This window comes from Phlebotomus papatasi, chromosome 3 (assembly GCF_024763615.1).
Source record: "Phlebotomus papatasi isolate M1 chromosome 3, Ppap_2.1, whole genome shotgun sequence".
In the NCBI taxonomy this organism is placed as follows: domain Eukaryota; kingdom Metazoa; phylum Arthropoda; class Insecta; order Diptera; family Psychodidae; genus Phlebotomus; species Phlebotomus papatasi.
This window is the reverse complement of record NC_077224.1, coordinates 70,688,629-70,710,733: the sequence shown is the minus strand read 5'-3', so window position 1 is coordinate 70,710,733 and position 22,105 is coordinate 70,688,629. Positions and strand designations below refer to the sequence as shown.

At 36.2% G+C, this 22,105-nt stretch overlaps 2 protein-coding genes across 2 annotated transcripts; both read left to right on the top strand.

Annotated features, from left to right (window-relative positions):
- The first annotated feature begins 62 nt into the window (after positions 1-62).
- LOC129808198 (single-stranded DNA-binding protein, mitochondrial) lies at positions 63-848 on the top strand. Its single transcript, XM_055857967.1, has 4 exons — positions 63-138; positions 212-311; positions 379-487; positions 542-848. Exons 1-4 carry the CDS (start codon positions 118-120, stop codon positions 762-764), a joined length of 453 nt encoding a protein of 150 aa, XP_055713942.1. The 5' UTR covers positions 63-117; the 3' UTR covers positions 765-848.
- A 91-nt stretch (positions 849-939) lies between these two features.
- Positions 940-18,734, top strand: LOC129808194 (enolase-phosphatase E1-like). Its single transcript, XM_055857962.1, has 4 exons — positions 940-1,162; positions 9,875-10,173; positions 10,316-10,754; positions 15,724-18,734. Exons 1-4 carry the CDS (start codon positions 1,079-1,081, stop codon positions 17,125-17,127), a joined length of 2,226 nt encoding a protein of 741 aa, XP_055713937.1. The 5' UTR covers positions 940-1,078; the 3' UTR covers positions 17,128-18,734.
- Positions 18,735-22,105: the final 3,371 nt, after the last annotated feature.

The window sequence follows — 22,105 nt, the reverse complement described above, 5'->3', positions numbered from 1 at the left end:
CATTTCACTTTGTCCTCCATTTTCGCGGAAAAAGTTCAAGTGCAAAGTATTTTGTTTGGGAAATTTGCGCATTTTTCACGTTTTTTGTGTTTACTTATTGTTGTGAAAGCTTCAGGGATGTTTGCTCTTCGAGCTCAGGTAGGATTTCACTATGAGCTTGATGAAATAAGTGGAAAATGGAGATATTTATGAATTGAGGTTATGTTTGCAGATGCTAAGGAGCCTAAATAGGGGATGTTTTCCTGGGCAAATCAGCCAAATTGGAGGATGTCGCCTGTTCAGTGATGAAAAACCACAAACATTTGAGAAAAGTGAGTCTTTTCCAAAGGGGGTTGTTTGAAAATATTTGATGTTTTATGTCTCTGGTTCTTTTGGCAGCTGTGAACAATGTTACTCTTCTGGGACGTGTTGGGATTGAGCCACAAATGAGAGGATCCCAGGAACATCCTGTCGTCACCTTTTCTCTGGCTACACATGAGAATTACAGGTAAATTGTATTTTTCAGAAATTTTCAGGGGGTTTTATAGGAGTTTTCTTTCAGATACGAGTCCGGGGATTGGTCACAGAAGACAGATTGGCACAGAATTGTTGTATTTAAGCCTCAATTAAGGGAATCAGTGATGTCCTACCTCCGCCGGGGGCAGAGAGCAATGGTTCAGGGGAAGATCAGCTACGGCGAAATAACTGACCAAGAAGGGAAGCAACGTGTCAGTACCAGCATTATTGCAGACGATGTTATCTTTATCAACCCCACTGGGAAGTAGAAATCCTTCCCAAAGCATCTCAGGGATTTATTAAAATAAGAAAAGTGTGAAAATCGTAATGAATAAAATTTTGCATTTATAACGGCTTTTTCCAGTTTGAAATTCCCCATCTCGGCGAGATCCTAGACTGCTAGAAAAATGGTGTGCAAAAAGTAAGATGCAAAAAAATCAGTGCTGACAACTGCTGCATGCGACAACGGTGCTAGAAAGTGTGAGAACATTGTGCAGGGTAGCGGAGGAAAAGTATTTTCTCGGGAAAAAAGCTGAAAAAACTGCGTTAAATCAAGATTAATCAATTGAATTTCCATCTCAAAATGGAATTTAATAGAAATACTGTGAATTCCAAAGCAATCCTCTGCGACATTGAGGGTACAACAACGTCAATTGACTTTGTAAAAGTAAGTCTATCAATCTTTTTTAACCATTTTTGTCCCCAAACCCCGAAAGGTAGAGAAGCAACCATGCGACCGGCATTCCATACATTTATTGCATTTTTTGCAAATTCCCCGGGTAAATGCCCCTGAAAAAGCTATTTGGGATGCTAAACACAAAGTGGGGGGTCTTTTTGCGTGATTTCGGGATGTACTATCAGTGGAAAATGCTGGGAAAATTGAGGAAGAAAAATGGTCTTGAGGCATTTTTGTGCTCACGGAACTAAAGCTCGGGCGTTTGCAATGGAACTTCTCTCCACAATCCAAAATGGTCGAACTTTTTGTCTATTTCATGTCTGATGTTTCATGGAAAATTTTTTGGATTTATCGATGATTGGGATGTGGCTGTGGGGCTTCTTTTTGGGTGGGATTTGCCCGAAAAATCCCCATACACCTTTGTGGGTAGTGCCGAGGCTGGAAATGTCTGGGATGTTGGGTGAAATTGCGAAATTCCTCCGGATGCTGGAAAATTGATTCAATGAGGAAAAGAGTAGTGAAAATGGGGGAAAGGGGAGAAACTGAGAAAGGGATTATGGCGTCGGTTGTCATGTCTGTCTTATCGATAAGGTATCTGGTAGTAGGATAGGTCAGGGACCACCAGACAAAGTACTTCTCTTCCTTATTTGGGGATTGGTAGTTTATTTGGGGAGGGAAGAAACACCAATAACACAAAAAAAAGAGAAAGCCCCCCACTTTGGCTCCACAAAATCCGAATCACGCAATGACGACAGTGGCAGGAAAAATTATGCGCGATAAAGATGGATTCTGCGGTTTCTGGCTCTGAAAGAGATTCCTCGCAATATCCCCCAAAAACAAAGCCCTAAAAGTAGAACGGAAAACAAATGTGACCAAAATATGATAACAGTTCCCCCCTTCAAGGTTCCTTCCAATAAATCTCTCATTCCTGGGACTGAAAATTGCTGGGTCAAGACGCATATTTTGTCCGGCTGGTTGGCATTCGCGTTTCCTCCTTCTGGCCTCCACTTGGCCTCTCTCTCGGCTTCCTCCATTCGGCACCTTCGTCCACGTTATTTGCCATTCTTCTTTGGGTGCATCTTTGTTGGTGAATAAATTGCGAAAAAACCTGTTTTTAGAGAAGATATAAATAAAACCCATATTCTCGAGCATTTGCTCGTTTTCATTATGACCAAAAATAAATAATAAAAAAAAGAGCCCCAGAGATTGTAGAAGAGACACACCAAGCAATTGCAGCAAAAATGGTCTGCAATGTGTGTTGAGAAAAGATGGAGAGGAATAGCAAAACGTCCCCCGCGTTTTTTTTATTGTTGTCTTCTCAACATCTTTGCTCCTCTTCTCTTCCTCCTCTTCCTTCGGCTCAAAAACCATCACCCAAAAAAAAAGAAACTCTCTTCATCCTCTCTCTTAAATTGTTCCATCCCTAGAGTGATATTTTTAAGGAAAAATCCAGTTAATAATGCCATAGGCAGATTATGGAGTTTTTGACCTTAGCACATTCGTCAATATTTGCAGAGACTACCGTGTCTCTTTAAAAGCCATGTCTCACAAATACTGTTACTTGGCAAGATAGAAATTCTTTTTTTTTCTCAAAAAACCAAGACTCTTCATCAGCTGAAATTCTCAAATGTCTCTGGTGAGCGCCCGAGTAGAACACCATTTGCATTTGTTTTATGTTGTGGCTTCAGGTTTTCTTTTTTTTTTATCTGCAAAGCTATTGACACGGCTCTTACCGTGTACACCTTTATCACAGCCCAAAAGATATCGGATTGCAAATGAGGACATAATTGAGGTTGCTCGTGGGTAGACTCCTTTTAGTGTTACTAAATTGGTGTGTCTTTTAAATGGGGTTTGTGACCTTACAAACTATTAAAATGTCGACCTTTAAACAAGGACTCTCAATCCAGTTTAAAAGTTCCGGTACTTGTAAATTTTTACAGTTACATCTTTTTATGACAAAGTATGAATAATTTGTGGACTGCTAATGAATACTCAAAAATAACTGTTGGGTCTTCATTGCTTGGCACTGATATACTTTCTTCTGTTTTTATATTTTGAACAAGAAAACAAGTCAAATATCCCGGGACTCCGAAAATCCTGGGATCCATAAAACAGAATGATATCGAAAATTCCAATATCTTATTAATTTCGGAACCTCGTATATCTCGAGATTTCCAAAATCCCAAGACCATGAGAATCGAAAATCCTGAGGTTCCAAAACATAAGATAAATTTATTCATCAACAATGCTTTCGAACTACAGTTTCGTTTAACTGAGATCCCGTGTAGTTTTCAGCGTCCACCGCCGTCTTAGCGTAGGCGAAGAGCAAAACGGTGGAAAAGCTCTTTCTCAGGTTGTATATGTCAGTCATGTAAAAAACATGTTTGAACTTTTCTTTGAATACACAAAATTCCAATAAAAAAGAGAAAAAAACAAAAACAGAAAATTTTGCACTGTACTGTTTTGCAGCATTGTGAGAGGTTAAAAATGGCTAGCTCTTACTGAGCTGTAAGCCATTTGGGACAAGGTCCCATGATAAAAAGAAAAGCGAGATGAACAGTAATCTTTAATGAAAGAATTGACAAGTCTGGACAAAGTTTTCCGCGAAATCATCAAAATGCCAAGCACGAAATTTACAGAGTATTGAAAAAAAGAAATATAAATTAATAAATAAGGAAAAGAAGCCAGCGAAAATCCGTAAATAACGCATCCGAAATTCCGAAAATAACGCAGTATTTTGAAAAACTCATGAATCTTATTAATCTTGGAGAATTGAATATTTTAGGATCCCGAATATTATCTCAGGACTCCGAATATCGAAAATCCTGAGATCACGAAAATCGCGGAATTTCGAAAGACCCAGAACCTTAATAATATCGAAAAACAATTATCCTGGGATTTTAAATGTCCTAGCTCCTACACAAAGAAAAAAAGAGGGTGTGATTAACTTTTTTTTTCATAACTAACACTTTTTACGTGTTAAAATATATCAACATTTTTTAATGTTAATTTTACACCTTATTAAGGGTAAAATTAACATGAAAAAGGGTAACTTTAACCCATAATACACCTAAAAAGGATAATATTTACACCGATTTTAGATCAATACTGCAGGGTAAAATTAACATTTCCAGAATGTTATTTTAACTTTTTCGGATTTATCTCAGTGTAGGACCTCGAAATATTGAAAATCCTAGGCTTCTGAAATATCAAAAATTCTAGTACGTTAATAATCTCGGAATTCCGAATATCTCGCGATTACGAATATCCGAGGACCCCGAAAATCGAAAATCCCGAAATCTTGAAAATCGCGAAATATTTAAAATTCCAGGTGTATTAACTCTTTCGCGTCCCACTTTTATTCAGCAGATGAATTCATGCAAAATTGAGTTTTTCCTAATGCTTTATGATCAAATATAATAGTTCAGAGAGGAAAAAAATTTTCCATTGCGTGAAAACTCGGAAAAACCCCGGGTCATATATGACCCTGTTGTCCTCAAGGGAAGTGTATTTACCATTTTCAAAATCTATATCACGGGCTTTTTAAGAGTTTTTTTGCTTGAAGTTATTAATTTGGCCAAAACCATGGCAAACTGGATTGTTGTGATGAACACTGTACTCCTGGGTGTTCAAGGAATCTTCCTGGTAATCCCTTGAACAGTCACTGTCACAATATTTTGAGTGGTATTTGGCAAAAATAAACTTATCCACATATTTATTCACACACAATACAATTGCACAATATGAGACGCTTGCAGAATACTCTAAAATATTGCAAAATATGTTATAATACATCAGATATAAGACGAAATGTCCAGGAGCAAGATGTCCCACCTGCATTTCGCAAAGAAAAACAATGTCCCAACTACATTTCGCTGCAGGTTTGGGACGAAAACACTGTTACCCTTGGGGACAATAGGGTCATATATGACCCCTAAAATTCTACACGCTTTTCTGGAAAATTGAGAGTAATTTATTATATCAAAATATGCAATATACAATCTTTGGATATTCTATTTTGTATTTCTAAAGAACTTTTTGCTGAAAAAAATAAATGAATATAAAAAATTTTGAAAAAGAAAAGTCATTTCACAAAGTTCGAAATTAGTGATTTTTGATCTCAAATATTTTCTTTTCCTGAATATCTTGAGTCTTGAAAAAAATAGCCAAGAATCTTACATCCTTCTATTATGATGTTGTGCACAAACCGATAGATTTCAATTAATGTAAATAGTCAAAAGAAATTGTTTTTTCCCCGGGTCATATATGACCCTAATGACGCGAAAGAGTTAATCTCGGAATCTTGAATATCCCGAACATCCCAATCCTGGGATTCCGAAATATCGAAAATTCTGGAATCCTGAAATATCAAAAATTACAGGACTTTGTTAATCTCGGAATCCCGAATATCTCGAGATTGCAAATATCCCACGACCCCGAAAATTACAAGTCCAGAAAATCGAATTATTTCGAGAAATCCAGGATCTTATTAATATAGAAAAACCGAATATCCTGGGACCCCGAATATCCCAGGACCCTGAAAATCCCGAGATCCTGAAATATCAAGAATTTCTGGACCTTGTTAATCACGGAATCTCAAATATCCCAGGATACCGAATGTTTCAGGACCTTGAAAATTCCGGGGCCACGAAAATCCTGGGATCCCACGTGCTTCTGGTGAAAATCTGGAAAACCTGGATCATAAATAGCAGAATTCCGGGATTCCGAAATTCAAATTAAAACCTCATTTCAGTTAAACCAATTTGGAGTCTGGGTAACTCTCAATATCAAAATATCAAATAATTTTCAAAGTACCATGAACTTTTATAATTGCGAAATTATTACTAGATTACCAAAATTTGATCTTTCAAATTTGTCTGTCCAAAATTTTGCGTTGTCTAGAGTTCTAAAAATTTACGGAAATGGCTCAATAAACATTTGACACAGTCCGGTCCATTTTGGTGTAAGGGGAATGGGGGGTAATAGTAAAAATAGGCTAGTTGTTAACTCTTCGTTTTTATTTTAAATTAGATAATAGGCTTCAGAGGACGAGACCTTAGGATGAAATGGGGCACTTTTGAATGTAGGGCAACTTTGAAATTAGAATGATATTTAAACTCTTTGTTGAACATCGCTTTTCGATATCTCCTTTCGTTTAATCAATTTTTAATGTGCGCATACAAATTTGGGCCCGATCTGATGAAGTCGGATTTCACTCCGGACCACAGAAGTTGAAATAATATAAAATCTCAGCTAAAAGCAGAAGTGTTAAAAATTGTAGGTGCAAAGAAGCTATAATATAATGCCATTTTTTGAATTGATGGCCTTGGATCTTCATAAATCATCGTCTGAGCGTGTTGAATCATTTCAGGATTCCTCACGAAAGGTTTCCTGGCGTGTTTCTTCCTGATCGATATGTCGATACTGTCTCCTGACCCATTGGGTTTCTGAAATTTGCCTGCGATACGGTAAACTGTGGGTTTTGTGTACGAGAAGAATTGAATTATTTCTAATTCAGTCTGATCGGCGCAGAGGGCTTCAGTAATGGCCACTCGGCGATTGTGTTCTTCACTTGATTTCACCATTCCAATTTTTTTCTTCTTATAAACTATCAGCTGATGTACCTAGCTTGTGAGAAAGCCTTGTCGCCACATCTATCGAGTGAAGGAATCGCCACCAACAGACCTTGAAGTATGTCTCAATTTAAAGCACGCACCCTGTAGGTGAACTCAGACCCACCTCCCAACCCTCCCCCCTCCCGCTATTTTGAATCATCTTTAAATTTTGTTTTCTCAATAACTCAGCCCCTATGGCATCGATCGATCTCAAATTTTAGTATGTTTTAGCTGGGCCTAAGAGCTTTCGATAAAAAAAAGTTGGGTCTCCGCAACTTCCCTGACCCGAGCTATAAGGGGTAAAAAAGTTAATTTTAAAATGGTCATATTTCCAGTTCTAATTGTCAGAACTTGAAAAATTTTGGTGTTTTGGAAAGCTCTTGTGAAGTACTACAAGCTTTATAACACCCCAATTTCACCTAATGTAATCGAAGGTACATTTAATCGAAAAATCGATTTTCGAAATTTTGATTTCAAATACTCTAAAAACTACATGAAGAGCGCGGTCTGAGACCTGATTCCATAACCTTTGCGTTCATGGTCGCGCGTTTTCCGTCCGCTCCACGAACTTGTTTACTTCTCGCAAAGGGCCAAGAGTTGCATCGTCAATTTTTATAATTTACCTGATGTTTGCTCTGTTTTCTATTATTACATAATTATTCCTCATTTTTTACGACTGAGGCACATTTTAAGAATCTAATGAATGATTCTAGAAGACAAACAGTTAGAAATGCAAAAAATGTCTAAAATCTTAAGATCTCTACACACTAGGAGAAATTTCTTTAAAAAATGCCTTTTTAAGGATAGCTGAGATTCTTTACAGGCGACCTCGAAATGCGTGCAACTCGAGGTGCTTGCAACTCGGAATGCATGAAAATTCGATTGTGAGTTGAATTTTGGGAGTAAAGAATCGCTTCGAGATAATTTTATGCATTTCGACCGTCAAGAACAGTTTACTCGAGACGTTTCACATTGTAAAGAATTTCAGTACTCAGAATCTCAGAATCGGGTCACCTGTAAAAAATCTCAGCTACCAAAAGCTTATCTGGGATTATCACTGATTTTAACTGTGAAGCAGAGCTCTTTTTGCGGCTGACAGTGACACAAACCATTACCTTATAGACTCGTTTAATTATTGTGATGTGTATATCTACGTTTTAACCCTTTAAGGACGATTGGAACACCGGTATCCCATAAAGAAAATAATTTTTCCTCACTACCTAAATTGATTTTTTTCTTATGTTTGTACGTAATTGCAAAGTAGAAGGTTGAAGGAATCTAGGATATTTTTTTCAAGTCTCCACCTATTTGCTACATGATAAATACACCGAGAAAAAAGGGTGCGATTAACATTTTTTCCTCAGAACTTTAACACTTTTTAGGTGTAAAAATATATTAACATTTTCTAATGTTAATTTTACACCTTATTAAGGGTAAAATTAACATGAAAAAGGGTAACTTCAACCCCTAATACACCTAAAAAGGGTAATATTTACACCGATTTCGGATCAATACTGAAGTGTAAAATTAACATTTCCGGAATGTTATATCAACTTCTTCGGATTTCTCTCAGTCAGTGTATTTAAGCTCAAAAATGAATTTTTTAATTCTCATATTGAAAATTGATTTTAATTTTTTTTTATACTTCCAGTTTTTTTTAAAGCAAAACCGTTTTAGAAAAAGACACTACAATACTCAAACATAATATTTTTCGTTAGAGTAAAAATTATCAGTCATTGGTATCGTTAGAAAAATTGCTTAAATTTTTGGGCTTTTTTTGTCCCTATCGTTCATAGAGACAAAAAATACACCAAATCAGACTCTTTGCTTTTCGAAAGTTAGATGTATGACGTTTTACAAGTTTTGTTTATCGGTTTCATATTTATTGCTGATTTTCGCTCAGCGAAAACTGTCTCGTCATTAAAGCGTTAACCCTTTAAGAACAAGAGGATTAAAAAATGGGGGTCAGAAAACCAATACAGAGTTGTTTTGTTCTTTAAAATAGTCCGAAATTATGGTTTTTGTTCTTAGGACACAGTGTTCCACTTGTCCTTAATGGGTTATTTCTGTGCCGGGTCGTAGTCGTGGTTCTGCGCCGTCGATCCGTATATTTTTATGAATTTGAATTTATTTCATCTTATTCTTAACCTTTTCCACCTTCCATGCGTCCATCGCCGTCTGAGTGTTGATTCCAACCACCAGGATTAAACGGTGGAAATATCCTTTCTCTGGTTTATGTTTCGGTTTTACATATTTTCTTCAAGTTGAATCTTCGAAGCTATTTAAGTTGATTCCTTATCTTTTTCTCTACTTGGCATCTTTGTCTTTCATTGTTTTTATCGTTTTCTATTCTTTTTATGAAAGAAACTCAGCTAAAAAATTAGTAAAATAGTCTTTAAAAAAGTCTTTGAAGTTGTGTTCTAATACGGATTGTCGACCTCAGGAACTAAGTTCCTTTATCTTAACTTGGAGATCTTTTGTGTGTTAGAAGTTATACATGAATCAAATAAGATTTTCTATTGAAATTTATTTTCAAACAAGACCTTTAGAGATTTACTCAAACTCAAGCTGAGTAATTTTTACAATAAACATTAAGATTTGTAAGTTCGAGTGAACTTCCTAGTCTTTTTTTCTGGTATTATCCTTGAATCATTTTACGCAGGATCAGGAAGAAAAACAATTGTATAAAGAAAAACTAGTTTTATAACTAAAAATTTGGATACAATTTCCTTTGTTAACGGCACACGGCCGGTAGAAATAACAAAAGAACTCAATTGAAGGGGTCGCAAAAGTGTTTTCTTTGCATTTTCGAAGAAACGAGAGGCCAGGCACACTTGCAAAAAGCGGCTGTGAAAGCTGCGCCAGATGCAAATGAGTTGAGCAGGAAAAAAGATGGACAAAGAACATGGTAAATGTAGAGACGAAGGAGGAAAGTAGAGACAGAGAGAGAGAGAGAGAGGAGAGAGATATTATTCAGGGTGGAATTATTCTTTAGTCTGATCCTCATTGTGTCCTTTTTCTATGTCTCCTGGAGAGGATTGAGTTTGGATTTTCTATTTTAATTTTTGTTTTTTTGAATCTCTCCTAGGAAACCCTCTTCCCGTATGCACTGAAGAATGTGGAGAAGTTCCTGCAGGACAACTGGGACAGGGATGATGTGAAGGAGATTGTGATTGAACTGAGGAAGGTGTCTGAGAAGGATGTGGAGGAAAAAGTTGAAGGTGCTGTGCCTGTCTTGGGTGAAGATGAAGACAAGACAAAAATGCTTGAATCTGTGGTGAGGAGTGTGGAATGGTTGATGGCAAATGACCGCAAAGTTACACCTCTCAAGACACTCCAAGGCTTGATCTGGGAGGTGGGATACAAGGATGAATCCATCAAAGGACAGTAAGTATTTTTGAAAAAGAAAAAAAGATCTCATGGACTTTCACCGTGGTTGTTGTCCTTGCTATGAACATTTGCTAAGTTTTCCCGAACATTTATGAGGTTTTCATGTGAATTTACAAGGTTTTTCTTTCTTGCTTTGCAGCATTTACGATGATGTACCCAAAGCATTTGAGAATTGGACCAAAACCGGCCACAAAATCTTCATTTATTCAAGTGGTAGTGTCAATGCACAGAAATTACACTTTGGTCATACTTCAGCTGGTGATCTATTGCCCCATTTGTCTGGACACTTTGATACGAAAATCGGTGCTAAGCAGGAAAAAAAAAGCTATGAGGCCATTGCAAAGGAAATTGAATTTGCTCCCGATGAGATTGTTTTTCTCACGGACATTGTCAAAGAGGCAAAAGCTGCTCAAGATGCCGGAATGAATGTTGTGATTGTTGTGAGGCCAGGCAATGATGCCCTTACGGATGAGGAAAAGAAAGAATTTCCAGTCATTGAGACATTTGAGACGCTCCCTTTGGAAGAAGTGACCACGGGAAAGAGAAAGATCCAGGAGGAAGAGGTCGAAGAGAAGCAGGTACAACTAAAAAAGATTGCTAAATAAAAATTTTATCTATTTACTGTTGAATATTGTCTTATCGTATTTCTTTTTAGAGAAATATTAGTATGTTTATATTTCGACGGTTCCATTCCATACTATGCTATCTCAGAATGACAACTTTTCAGGAGAGCCATTTGAAGTTGGCGATTTCCTATGCTGTGCGTGTAAATTTTTTTTCGAAAGTCTCAAATATCTAGTTACCCGAACGCCGGATGACAACCAAATTTTCAGAAATTATAGATCTCGATCTCAGGAACAACATATCTCTCGGAGTAATATAAAGCTAAGTCGACTTAGCATAGTATGGAATGGAGCCGACGATTTAATTTTTTGGAGGAGGGAGTACTTAAGTAATTTGTTTTTGAAGATTAATTCAAGAATGGAATCTACAGAAGAGAAGAGTTACAATTTAGCCTAGAAATTTACTTCATGGCGAAAAATATGAAATGAATGAGATAAATTTGATGGAAAATTATGATTATGCTTTTCGCTTTGAAGAAATTTAAATTGTAATTTTTTTCTTTAGCAGATTTTTGCAAAGAATGTCGATAAAGTAGTGATTTTTTGGAGAAAAAATCTTAGTTTTGCATTGAAAAACTAGTGATAAGCCCAGATCAGCTTATTGTAGGTGAGATTCTTAACGCGAGTAAAATAGGGATTGCATGCAAATTCAATGGGAGATGTTATGCATGAATTAAATTTCTAAAATAAATACAAATGACAATCAAGGGCACAGGGATGAAAAGGTACGCATGGCAGGGCCGTTGCCCCCTACACTATATCAATAAATTAAAGAAGGGGTGGCAAAGCGTCCCAGGCTTTTCGAAGTGGTTGAACTCGTGACTAGAGATGGTAAAATTTCAGAAATTTCACAGCAGTCGCCATCTACTTTAGGCGGAGATTCATGAAATTTCTTGAAATTTACCAACTCTACTCGTGACTAAGATGCTATATGTCAAAAGTATTTTTCCATTAACTTTTGCCCGTTCTCAACCAGCCTCAAGTGGGTCAGTGGATAGAGTAGTGGCTCTATGACTGTGAGGTCTTGGGTTCAAAGCTGAGCAGCAGCAGAAAAAGATTTCTCATGCAATATCGGCTTTGAATTCGTCCAGTGAATGAATAAACAGTAATGTCAATGGTGCATATTGGCAAAAGAGTGAACCGCCTAAACAAACAATAGAGACTGGTACAAAAACGAGTTTCGGCATGAAAGTGGTACTTCAGTCGATACAAATATTCACAGTCATTGATCCTAAACCCACACCGAGAAGGGATGCTGTGATATAGTAGCGGCACTGGTTGCCCACAGAGCTGTGATATAGAGCGGCTACCCGTATCGAGGGATAAAATAGAATAGGAGTGGGGAAGCATAAGGGGCCCAATTCGTGGCCTGGATGCATCGGTAATCCGAAATGTAGAACTAACCTCTGGCAAAATCTTGTCTTACCGGTTCTCAACCGATTTTAACCGATTCATAAATCATTCAAAAGGTCCCACAAAATAGTTGTAAACGTAATAGAATTGATATTCGGACAAAAATTACTTATCGGTTCATTACCGGTACATTATCGATTCAGGCTCGTCAGGAATTCCAAAACCTTTCCAATGAGCTCAAACATGACTCATTCGCTGAGAAAGGATGCTCTATTTACAGGCCTTTTAACCCTTTACCTTGCAAAATCGTTATTTTAGGAATGATTCAACGATATATTCGAGTATGAACTTACGGGATGAAATATCCACCTAGGTAATCTATAAAGCATATCCAAAAATGAAAAAAAATCGTTCGACGCGTTTTCGAGAAATTCCAAAAAACATGGTTTCCGAAGAGTAGAGGAGGGGTTGAAGGAAAATGGGGGCATGTTAATGATCCTTGGGTCGACTAATGGGAAGATCCACGGAAGGTCCCATTATTCTTATTAATATTATTAGAGTAGGTGGTCATAAAAGTAGGCCCACGCATTGGGACTGGTGAACTCAATGGACTGGGGCACTTAATAGATTAAGTGGTAGAGCACTCGCTCTATGATGCAAGTGTCTCGGGTTTGAATCCCCTTTAGGTCACTAGGAATTTTTCTGGCGTTAAAGGTGTTCGAATTGCATTCAGTGAGCTTCAATGCATTTGATTACACGGGGAATGGGACTGACAGCCCTATCCCTGTATAATAAAAAATAATAATGGATGTTCAGAACTCCCCTTGCGGGAAAGCCTGAGTTCCTCTACGGGTCGTTGTGGCACCTTGATGGAAAAGGTCCTTGATGCGGCTTTCAGAATAGCTGCAAATACACATTGGACTAGTGGTTGTCTAAATTTCTTGAGTCGCTATTCCACGCACTACTCTGCTTACCATTTTTTGGATTGAATTACAGAAGAATAATTAAAGAAAAGCTTACGACAATCTTTAATCGAAAATTACACTTTTTCCCTTCCACGATTAAATTAATTAACGACACAAAATCTGAAATTTAACAAGTAAAATTCCCACTATCACAAAATTCAGAACAACATTGCGAGTTTAATTATTATAATGTTGTTGTAGAATATGTTTATTGAAGACACACAATGAAATGATGTTAGGGATAAAACAATATTTTGGAATTTAAATGAAATATTTAAATTTGTTTAACTTCTTTCATATTACATTATTATTATTTAACTCTTTCGTCTCCTTTGGGACATTGGGTACCCATGGAAACAACAATTTTTTTAGACTATCTAGAATCGATAAAATTCCGATTCTTGTGGATGATTACAAACAATAAGGATGTCCAAATCTAGGATATTTTTTGCAGGATCCCAATTAACTCCTGAGCTAAGATATTCTTGGTCAAAAATCGTGAATTTTCGATTTTCTGCTTCCTTTCAGATATTGTGACTTTTTTGTATTTTTCTAGACCCGAATAAGGAAAAACCTCTCGGGGCCAATAAGTATGATAACTAACAATTACAGATTGCATAAATTCGAAAAATATTTTTTTCTTAAATTTTCAAAAAACTTGTTCAAACTTCATGGGTACTCTCATCCACAAAAATCTAGAGGTTAAATGTAAGGTTATCCCGCCAATGCCCGCCATTTGCTTTTTGACACCAATCTTGTAAGAAAATTCCAAGCGGGAGCGAAATTTTTGCCAATATGGCCGAAAATTTTGACATTTGGCAGCGAGGGAAATTGCTTTCAAGGAAGTTTTTCTTATTCTTCCTGATTTTGGTGAATTCTGATTATCCAGGAAGTGTTCTTTGGCTCTTGAGAAAGCTTAATGTATCTGCAATAACATCGTGTTGAGAGAAATGTGTGTTAAAGTGTTTTTGTGTGAAATATTTTGAGGAATCTGTTGGCATTGCAGTTTGTATCCTTTGCGTTCTTTTGGGGACGAGGGTACCCATGAGTTTTCCAATTTCCCAGAGGCGGAAAAAAATCTTTCTCCACAAAAGTATCATATTTGACCACTAAGACTTACAATAAAGTGAGTTTTACTGAAATTCGTTCGCTGGATATGTTGTGGTCCGGAAAGAGTTAACAGTCTCACCTACTATAATCCTAACAACTTGTCCTATTAATTAATTACTCCATAATCACTGAGTAACTCATTGGTAGAGTTGGTAAATTTCAAGAAATTTCATGAATTTCTGCCTAAAGTAGGTGGAGACTGCCGTGAAATTTCTGAAATTTTACCATCTCTACTCATTGGCAGCTTTTTAGTGTGATATTTGATAAATTTTCCCCACCTTGTTCGAAAATTTAATATGAAAATTCGAAATTGAATTTGAATTCTTCGAACTTCAACGACTTTTTGTGCAAATAGAGTTCCATTTATCTTTTATCCAAGACACTATTGGAGAATCAAAATCTACTTCTGTTTGGGCTCAGTGTGTTTCTCAACCGATTGAAACAATTTTGAATTCGTTGGAAACAGGGAGGTGACATTAGCTCTGAAAAATGCGACCAGTTTTAGTGTAATTTTTTCCCTGTTTTCGTACACATTTCACGAGATATCTCCGCAACTACGTAGGTTGCCAATTTCGGGTTTTCGGTTGCCTCTTCATTATTAAATTGGCTTTTATTTTGTATAAATATTTTTTGCTAATTCATTCTACAATGACAGAAAACAGCTAATAAACTCAAAAGTTTTTTCGGTTCGCTAGAAACATATGGGTAACATAGGAAATGTCATGCCCCTGGTTGGAAAGGTCTTGAAATTCTTCACTAGCCTGAATCCGTTCCAATCGGTTACAAATTATGAATCGATTATGAGTTGATAATTATTTTCGGGTTATACTTTTTGAAAACTTGTTTATAAATCAGGTCAAAAAGATTGTTTACTACAAAACATTAAAAGAAATTCACAATAATGGAAGAACACTTTGCAGTATGCTCGAATTGATGAACTAAAGAAATTTATTAATCTTGATATGTAATGTGAATGTTGGAATCGCACTGAAATTTGGTATTTTACTTTTGTTCATCTTATTGTACCCTAGTATGTCATTCGTTTGAGTACTTTGCAAAACTGGGACAGATTGTCACCTCTTTTTATTTAAGAATTGAGGAAAAGGGATCTACAGTAGACTCTCACTCAATCGGCTCTTTTTCAATCGGGCGTCAAATTTTGTTGACGATTTTCACGTTTAATTATGAAGCTAATTCGCTCAAATTCGCTGTAGTTCTTCCTATTTTATCGTGATTCTTTATAATTGAGCGCTTTTTGTGGAATTTACAAAGGCTTTGACGCTAAAATCTATCGATAAACCGGATGACATTTCGCCCCATATTCCCGATTGAGAGAGAGTCTACTGTAGTTAGATGAGATTTTAGTTTTTAAATGTGTTTTTTGTTCCGACGATTATTCCAAACTGTGAAATATTTAAACGCAAAACAATATGTTCACAGGTTTTTTTTTTTGTTATCTTCTTAACTTTAGTATTGTGGTGTATTTGTTTTTGCAGGAAACCACAAAACCAGCAAAAGTGGCCAAATTGGAGACAGAGGAGGAAGTTGTAGTCGTAGCAAGTAAGAAGCCAGAGGATGAAGTGATGGTGGAGGAAACACATGACAAGAAGACTGACGATGAACCCAAATGTGACACTGCCGTTGAGGAAAAAGTTGAAATTGATAGGACTGATAATGTGACGAAAGATGATGATAAAGAGACTGAGACAAAAGTTGACACAGTGGAAAAGATGGAGGAAGATACCACTCCTGAGGTGAAGGATGTGGTGAAAGAGTCAAAAGAGGAAGTTGTGGTGGAGAAGAAGGAGGAAGAGGAAGTGAAGAAAGAGGAGGAGAAAGAAGAGAAGAAGGTAGAAGTAGAAGAAGAAGTTGAGAAGATGGAAGTTGATGGGAATGAAGTTGCTGATGCTGTTGAGTCAATTGTGGAGGAGAAGAAGGAGGTGGAGAAGGAGGCTGATGAGAAGGAAGTTACAGAGGCCGAGCCAAAAGTCATTGAAGAGAAGGAGGATGAAGTCAAAGAGGAGAAAGAAGTGACAGTTGCTGTGGAGGAGACGATGAAGGAAGAAGAAGTGGCTGTGGAAGAGAAAGTGACGGAAAGTGAGGAGAAGGAAGAAAAGGAGGAAGAGAAGAAGGAGAAGGAAGTGAAAGAGGAGGAGAAAGAAGTGAAGAAGGAGGAGGAAATGGAAGTGAAGGAAGAGGAGACGAAGGAAGAAAAGGAGGAAAAGAAGGAAAAGAAGGAGGAAAAGAAGGAGGAGGAAGTGGTCAATGGGAATAGTGAAAAGGAGGAAGTGATGGAAGTGGATGGAAAGAAAGTGGAAGAAGTTGAGGAAGTTGAAAAGGTGATTGAGAAGAAGGAGCCTGAAGTCAAGGAAGAAACGGCTGTTGTGCCCAAAGTCACAGAAAAAGAAGAAGATGCCACGAAGGAGGAGGAACCAGCGGAGGAGAAGAAGGAGGTAACGGAGGAGACAGAAAAGGTAACAGAGGTAGCCACAAATGGTGATGCACCCGAAAAAGTCAATGGAGGAGAGGAGAAAATGGCGACGGCGGCGGCGGAGGAGGAAAAGGAGAAAGAGACAGAGAAGGTTCCGGAAAAAGAGAAGGTTCCGGAAAAAGTTCCGGAAAAAGAGAAGGTTCCGGAAAAAGTTTCGGAAAAAGTGACAGAAAAGACAGAAGAAAATGGCAAGGCTGAAGAAGTGAAGAATGGTCACAATGGCGAAGAGGAGAAGGCTGAGGATGAAAAGGCCACAACAGCGCCAGTGGCCAATGAGGAGAAAACAGCCGAAGATTCAGCAGCATCAGCCACCTCCACAGCCAGTGAGCAGGTGAGTGAGGTGATTGTGAAGAAGTGCGTGGAGCCAATGGTGTCTCCAGTGGCTCAGCCAGTGGAGACAGAATCGTAAAGTTGGTAAATTAGATGACTAATTTTTTTGTTCTTTCAAATCACGCACGGTAAAAACTTTGATAATATTTCTCAACTTTGATTTTTCTCTTTTATTTTTTGTTTTTTTTTTTTAAAGAAAATAGTTTTTTTTCTTGTTCTTTACGGTTATTTTCACAGAAAAGAAAAAAACAAAAGGAAAACAAATATGTTTCTCTTCTCTCCTCCCAAAAAAAGATTTAAAAAAGAAAAACTTCTATATTAGTTAGAAATGATATTATAATTGAATTTAAAAGCAGTATTTAAGACGATCTTGATAAGAGTGATAAATGTTTTTTTTTAGTAATCAGTTTATTGTCGTAATTGTTTTTTGAACATTTTCTGTGACGGTTAGAATTTTTTCGTTTTGTAACAAAGAAATTTAGGAATTTGTTTTTTTTTTTAATTTGAAATAGTTGAATCTCGAGGAAGAAATTAAGTTTCTAATTTCTCAATCAAAGAAAAAATTAATTGAGCATTTATTCTTTTTTTTATGTAATGTTGAGAAAGATATATTTAAAAAAAAAATAAAATTACGAAAAAATTATTCTCGACTGTTTCCATGACCATCTTTTCGTAGAAGAAAAAGAAGAAAAAAGAGAAAGCGATTAAACGAGAAGGAAGAAAACATATTCGAAAAAAAGACGAAAATTAAGAATAGTATTTAAAGAAGAAAAAAAAATAGCTATAAAGAAAAGATATTGAACGTAAGAATGTTTTTTGACTGATTTTTTGGCCCATTTTGTAATTTATTAAAGAAATAAATAAATAAACTACAGTGACTGGCTTAAATATTTCCAAAAAAAAAATGCGATAAACGAAAAAAAAAACAAATATAAGTTTAACTATTCGGCCATTTCACAAAAAGACTGTCATATTTTTTTATTATAGAAATTGTTCCAATTGTTAAAATGAAACAAAAAAAAATCGAATAATTTTATTATTAAATTTTAGATGAGAATTAAAAAAAAAGAGTATAAGAGAGTAAAAGAAACTGCCAATGATACCAGATGGTCGTAATATTTGCTCCAGTCACTGTACATCAGACTGAATGTGAGTAAATCCTAAAAAAAAACTAAATTGAACACCAAATAGTAAAAAAAAGAGAACATACGATTGAGCAAAATATTAAAGAAACAATTTTTAAAAATGAAGAAAAAAAATAATAAACTCAAGAAAAGAATATTAAGTGTAAGTAGTTTGTAAGAATCCAATTTTTTTTTTCGTATGTTAGTACTTAATTTTTTGAGATATTTCTCCCTCTCCAAACCCCTTCCCCCCCACAAACATTTTTATAATAATCGTATGATTTTTGAGATAGTTACATTCTCATCGGAAATAGATTTTGTAGGGCATTTACTAATGTGAAGATAAAATAAAAAAGAAAAAGATAAGCGAGAGAGAAGACATTCCGAAATTTCAGAAGAGAGAAAATTGGATAGAGAAAAAAAAATAAAATAAATTAGTTACGAAATGGTTTCTTTTCACGATAAAGTTGCTTTATGGTTTTTGCTATACCATTTTATATTATGATTAAATATTTAAATATGAAAGTATAAAAATAAATGATACAAATAAAGTAAAAAAAAATTGAAGATGTTTTAAGGGTTTCCATGCGGGCTGAACGGGTGATTCGAGCAATTTTCCAAGAAGTTAGTGAAGTCAGTGTAAAAACCAAATTGAAATCGAGTGTTCTGAAATTATGTATTTGTTCTTTGTTTTTCAATGTGTTAAGAAAGAGTTACAAGCTGTTCTTCAGGCCAGAAAGAACTTTCTGGCCAAGAACTGCAGAGTGGATAGTGTTCTAGTGTCAGTGGATATTCGACTACATCAACGAGTTACAGGTAAATCACTACACCGCGAATATATATAGCCCCATTTTGTACTTAAGAATTCTACAGGGAAATAATTTATAAATAAACAAAAAAAATATAATAAATAATCTTTTTAATTTTATTTCTGATGTTTATTAAAAAAAGATACATAGAAGGAAAGCTAGTGATAAGCCTATAGATCAGCTTATTGTGGGTGAGATTTTTAACGTGAGCTAACTCAGAATGCATGCAAATTCGATTTAGAGCTGAAGTTGGGGTCGCCATTAAGTTATCTTGAAACAAATTTGTAAAATTATACAAATTTTGTATTTAAACCAAAATATCAAAGATTTGGATGGAGTGACAGAAAACGTCGGTTGCGTCTACCTCTGTCGTATCTGCATTTGTTTTGTATCTGTATTTGGTGCAAGCTACAATACAGACGTCCGCTTTTGCGTGAAATGCTGACACAAAAGAAATGCAGATACGACAGAGGTAGACGCAACCGACGAAAAACGATATATGGCTGAAATGTAGACCAGGAGGGGAATTCTGTAACACTCTGATAATGCCATAATGACAAATTAGGGTTGAGTCTCAGGAGAGCTTTTTCGAAAATGCGATTCTGTAGCCATGGCATTGCCATTTCAGCTCACGTGACATTGCCAGAAGTCACATATTTGAGATTTCTGGCAATTAAAACGACAATGAATATTGTAAAACAAATCAACCAAGGCAGACTGTATTTGCATAGTATCACTAAGTAAAGGCATTTCATTAAAAAATCAGTGAATTGCATTTTCGAACTCATATGATATAACAAAAAAAGCTCGATTGGCATTGTCACGTTTCGAACTCACGCGTGACAATGCCACGAAAATTACAGAGTTCCCCTACAGAATGTTCTCTATAATTTTTCCGTAGAACTAGATCTCATCGATTACTCAGAAGCCGAGATAATGGGGGTTGCTTGTTTCTGGAACTCGTTTTTTCGACCAGTAGGGGAATTCTGTAATTTTCGTGACATTGTCACGCGTGAGTTCGAAACCTGACAATGCCATTCGAGCTTTTTTTTGTTATATGAGTTCGAAAATGCAATTCACTGATTTTTTAATGAAATACCTTTACTTTATTATTTTATGGAAAATCATCAATTTTCGAACTTTGACCCCTTATGGCCTCTACACACTAAGAGAAATTTCTTTAAAAACTGTATTTTTTAAAGAAAATTTCCCCTATTCTTGTAGACAGAAACGTGACAATTTTTTAAAAAGGGCAATTTTTGACGAAAATTGCTTATAATGTGCAGACACCATTATACGAGCTTCAGACCTAAGGCTTAACCATCTGGCTTAACTCCTCTAACTCCTTATCAGGCACGATTTTTTAGAAAATTGTTGTTTAGGATTGAATATTGAGGGCAAATGATTCATTAGATTTTGAAAAATCAATAAAATTGCTTATTATTTAGATTTTTGAGACCTTCGGGAACTGGGCTAAACCTCCAGTCTGAAGCCGGCATTAGGGTCAGGGGTTATCGATCGACTTAAGTATTTTTTTTTGTTTGATAGGTATAATTTGCGGCTACAACATACTACAATTTCAGCCCGATGCACAATGGAGTTTTTGAGTTATTTAACTTAGAAAATTGAAAATTTTTCTTTTTAATAATAGCATCCCTAGCGGTAGTTTTACGAAATTCCGATGTTAAAAGGGAAGTGATATTTCATGAGAGTTTCAAAAACGCCCTCACTTTTTAAATTCTGACAATTAGAATCGGAATTATGGCCATTTTAAGAAGTTTCTTTTTTAGACCCTTATAGCTCGGGTCAGGGTACCTTAGGTTTGTTACTGATCGAAACCTCCAAGGCCTAGCCATAACATACTAAGGCCCTTGACACACCTGAGGAATAGCCGAGAGACGGATTAGCGCAATTATATTAGAAATAATGATTAAACTACATTTCCATCATTTTCCACTAAGTCGTCCCTCGGCTTAAGTCGTAAGTGTGTCTAGGGCATAATATTTGAGCTCGATCGATGCCATAGGGGCGGAGCTATTGAGAAAACAAAAACGGGGGAGGGGGTATTAAAAATGGCGGAAGGAGGCGTGGGGATTTAGGGTCAATGTACTGAGTTGCAATTTTCACCCGATATATCCTTTGCCGAAAACCGCAAAACGATATCTTTCTGAGTTTGGGAGTTATTAAGCTCCAAAGAGCGGCCGACCGACCGCCCGGAAACGTAACTTAGCCACCCATATAATTCGTGATTAGGAAGAGGCGAACGAAATACATTTTAGCCAAGTTTGAGCCCGATCAGAGGACATGAAATTTTGTTAGGATGCAACCGTGAAATGCAACCGTGAAATTGGTAAAGTTATGTAAGCAAGTAGTGATCAGGCTGCACTGAAGTCGAATGGAGATGAATGCGACTTATCATTGGAGAGGCCTCGATCTCAGATAGGACATACAGTGGCGGCCAAAATAATAGAATCACTTTGGAAAGCTTATATTTTTTTTTAACTTGTATTTTTTCCCAATTTGTTGATACAATTCTGTAGTAGAAATCTTCATATTATTAGAATCGTAGAATAATGGTTGTTTTGGCCGCTAGAGGTCCCTATTTTACATAGAATACGTCAATAGTGAAATTCAGTTCGGCCAAAAAATTGGAAAACTGTCATCTATGGTTTCTAAATATGGCTTTATTTAAACTTATTAGATTTACAGACCACATTCTTTAATTTAAATGAAAGTGGTACTATTGTCTTGTTCAAATCAAATTTCACTATTGATGTATTCTGTGAAAAATAGAGACCTCTAGCGGCCAAAACAATACTTATTTGATGTAAGGTAATTATTTTTGAACGTTTCTACATCAAACTTATTTCAACGAATTGGAAAAAACAAAAATACTAAAGGGTAAATAGTGGTCTTTGCGGAGCTGATTCTATTATTTTGGCCGCCAGTAAGTATTTAAGTAACTTAAAAGTCGTCGAAATCGGTTAATAAACACAGAATATACACGTGTAACGCCATACGTAATTTATCTGAGAAATCTCATTCAATTTATTCAATCTTTAAAATGAAAATTAAACCAAATAGCGAAGAATACTCGATAATTTTTCACATTTCACTGAGAAAC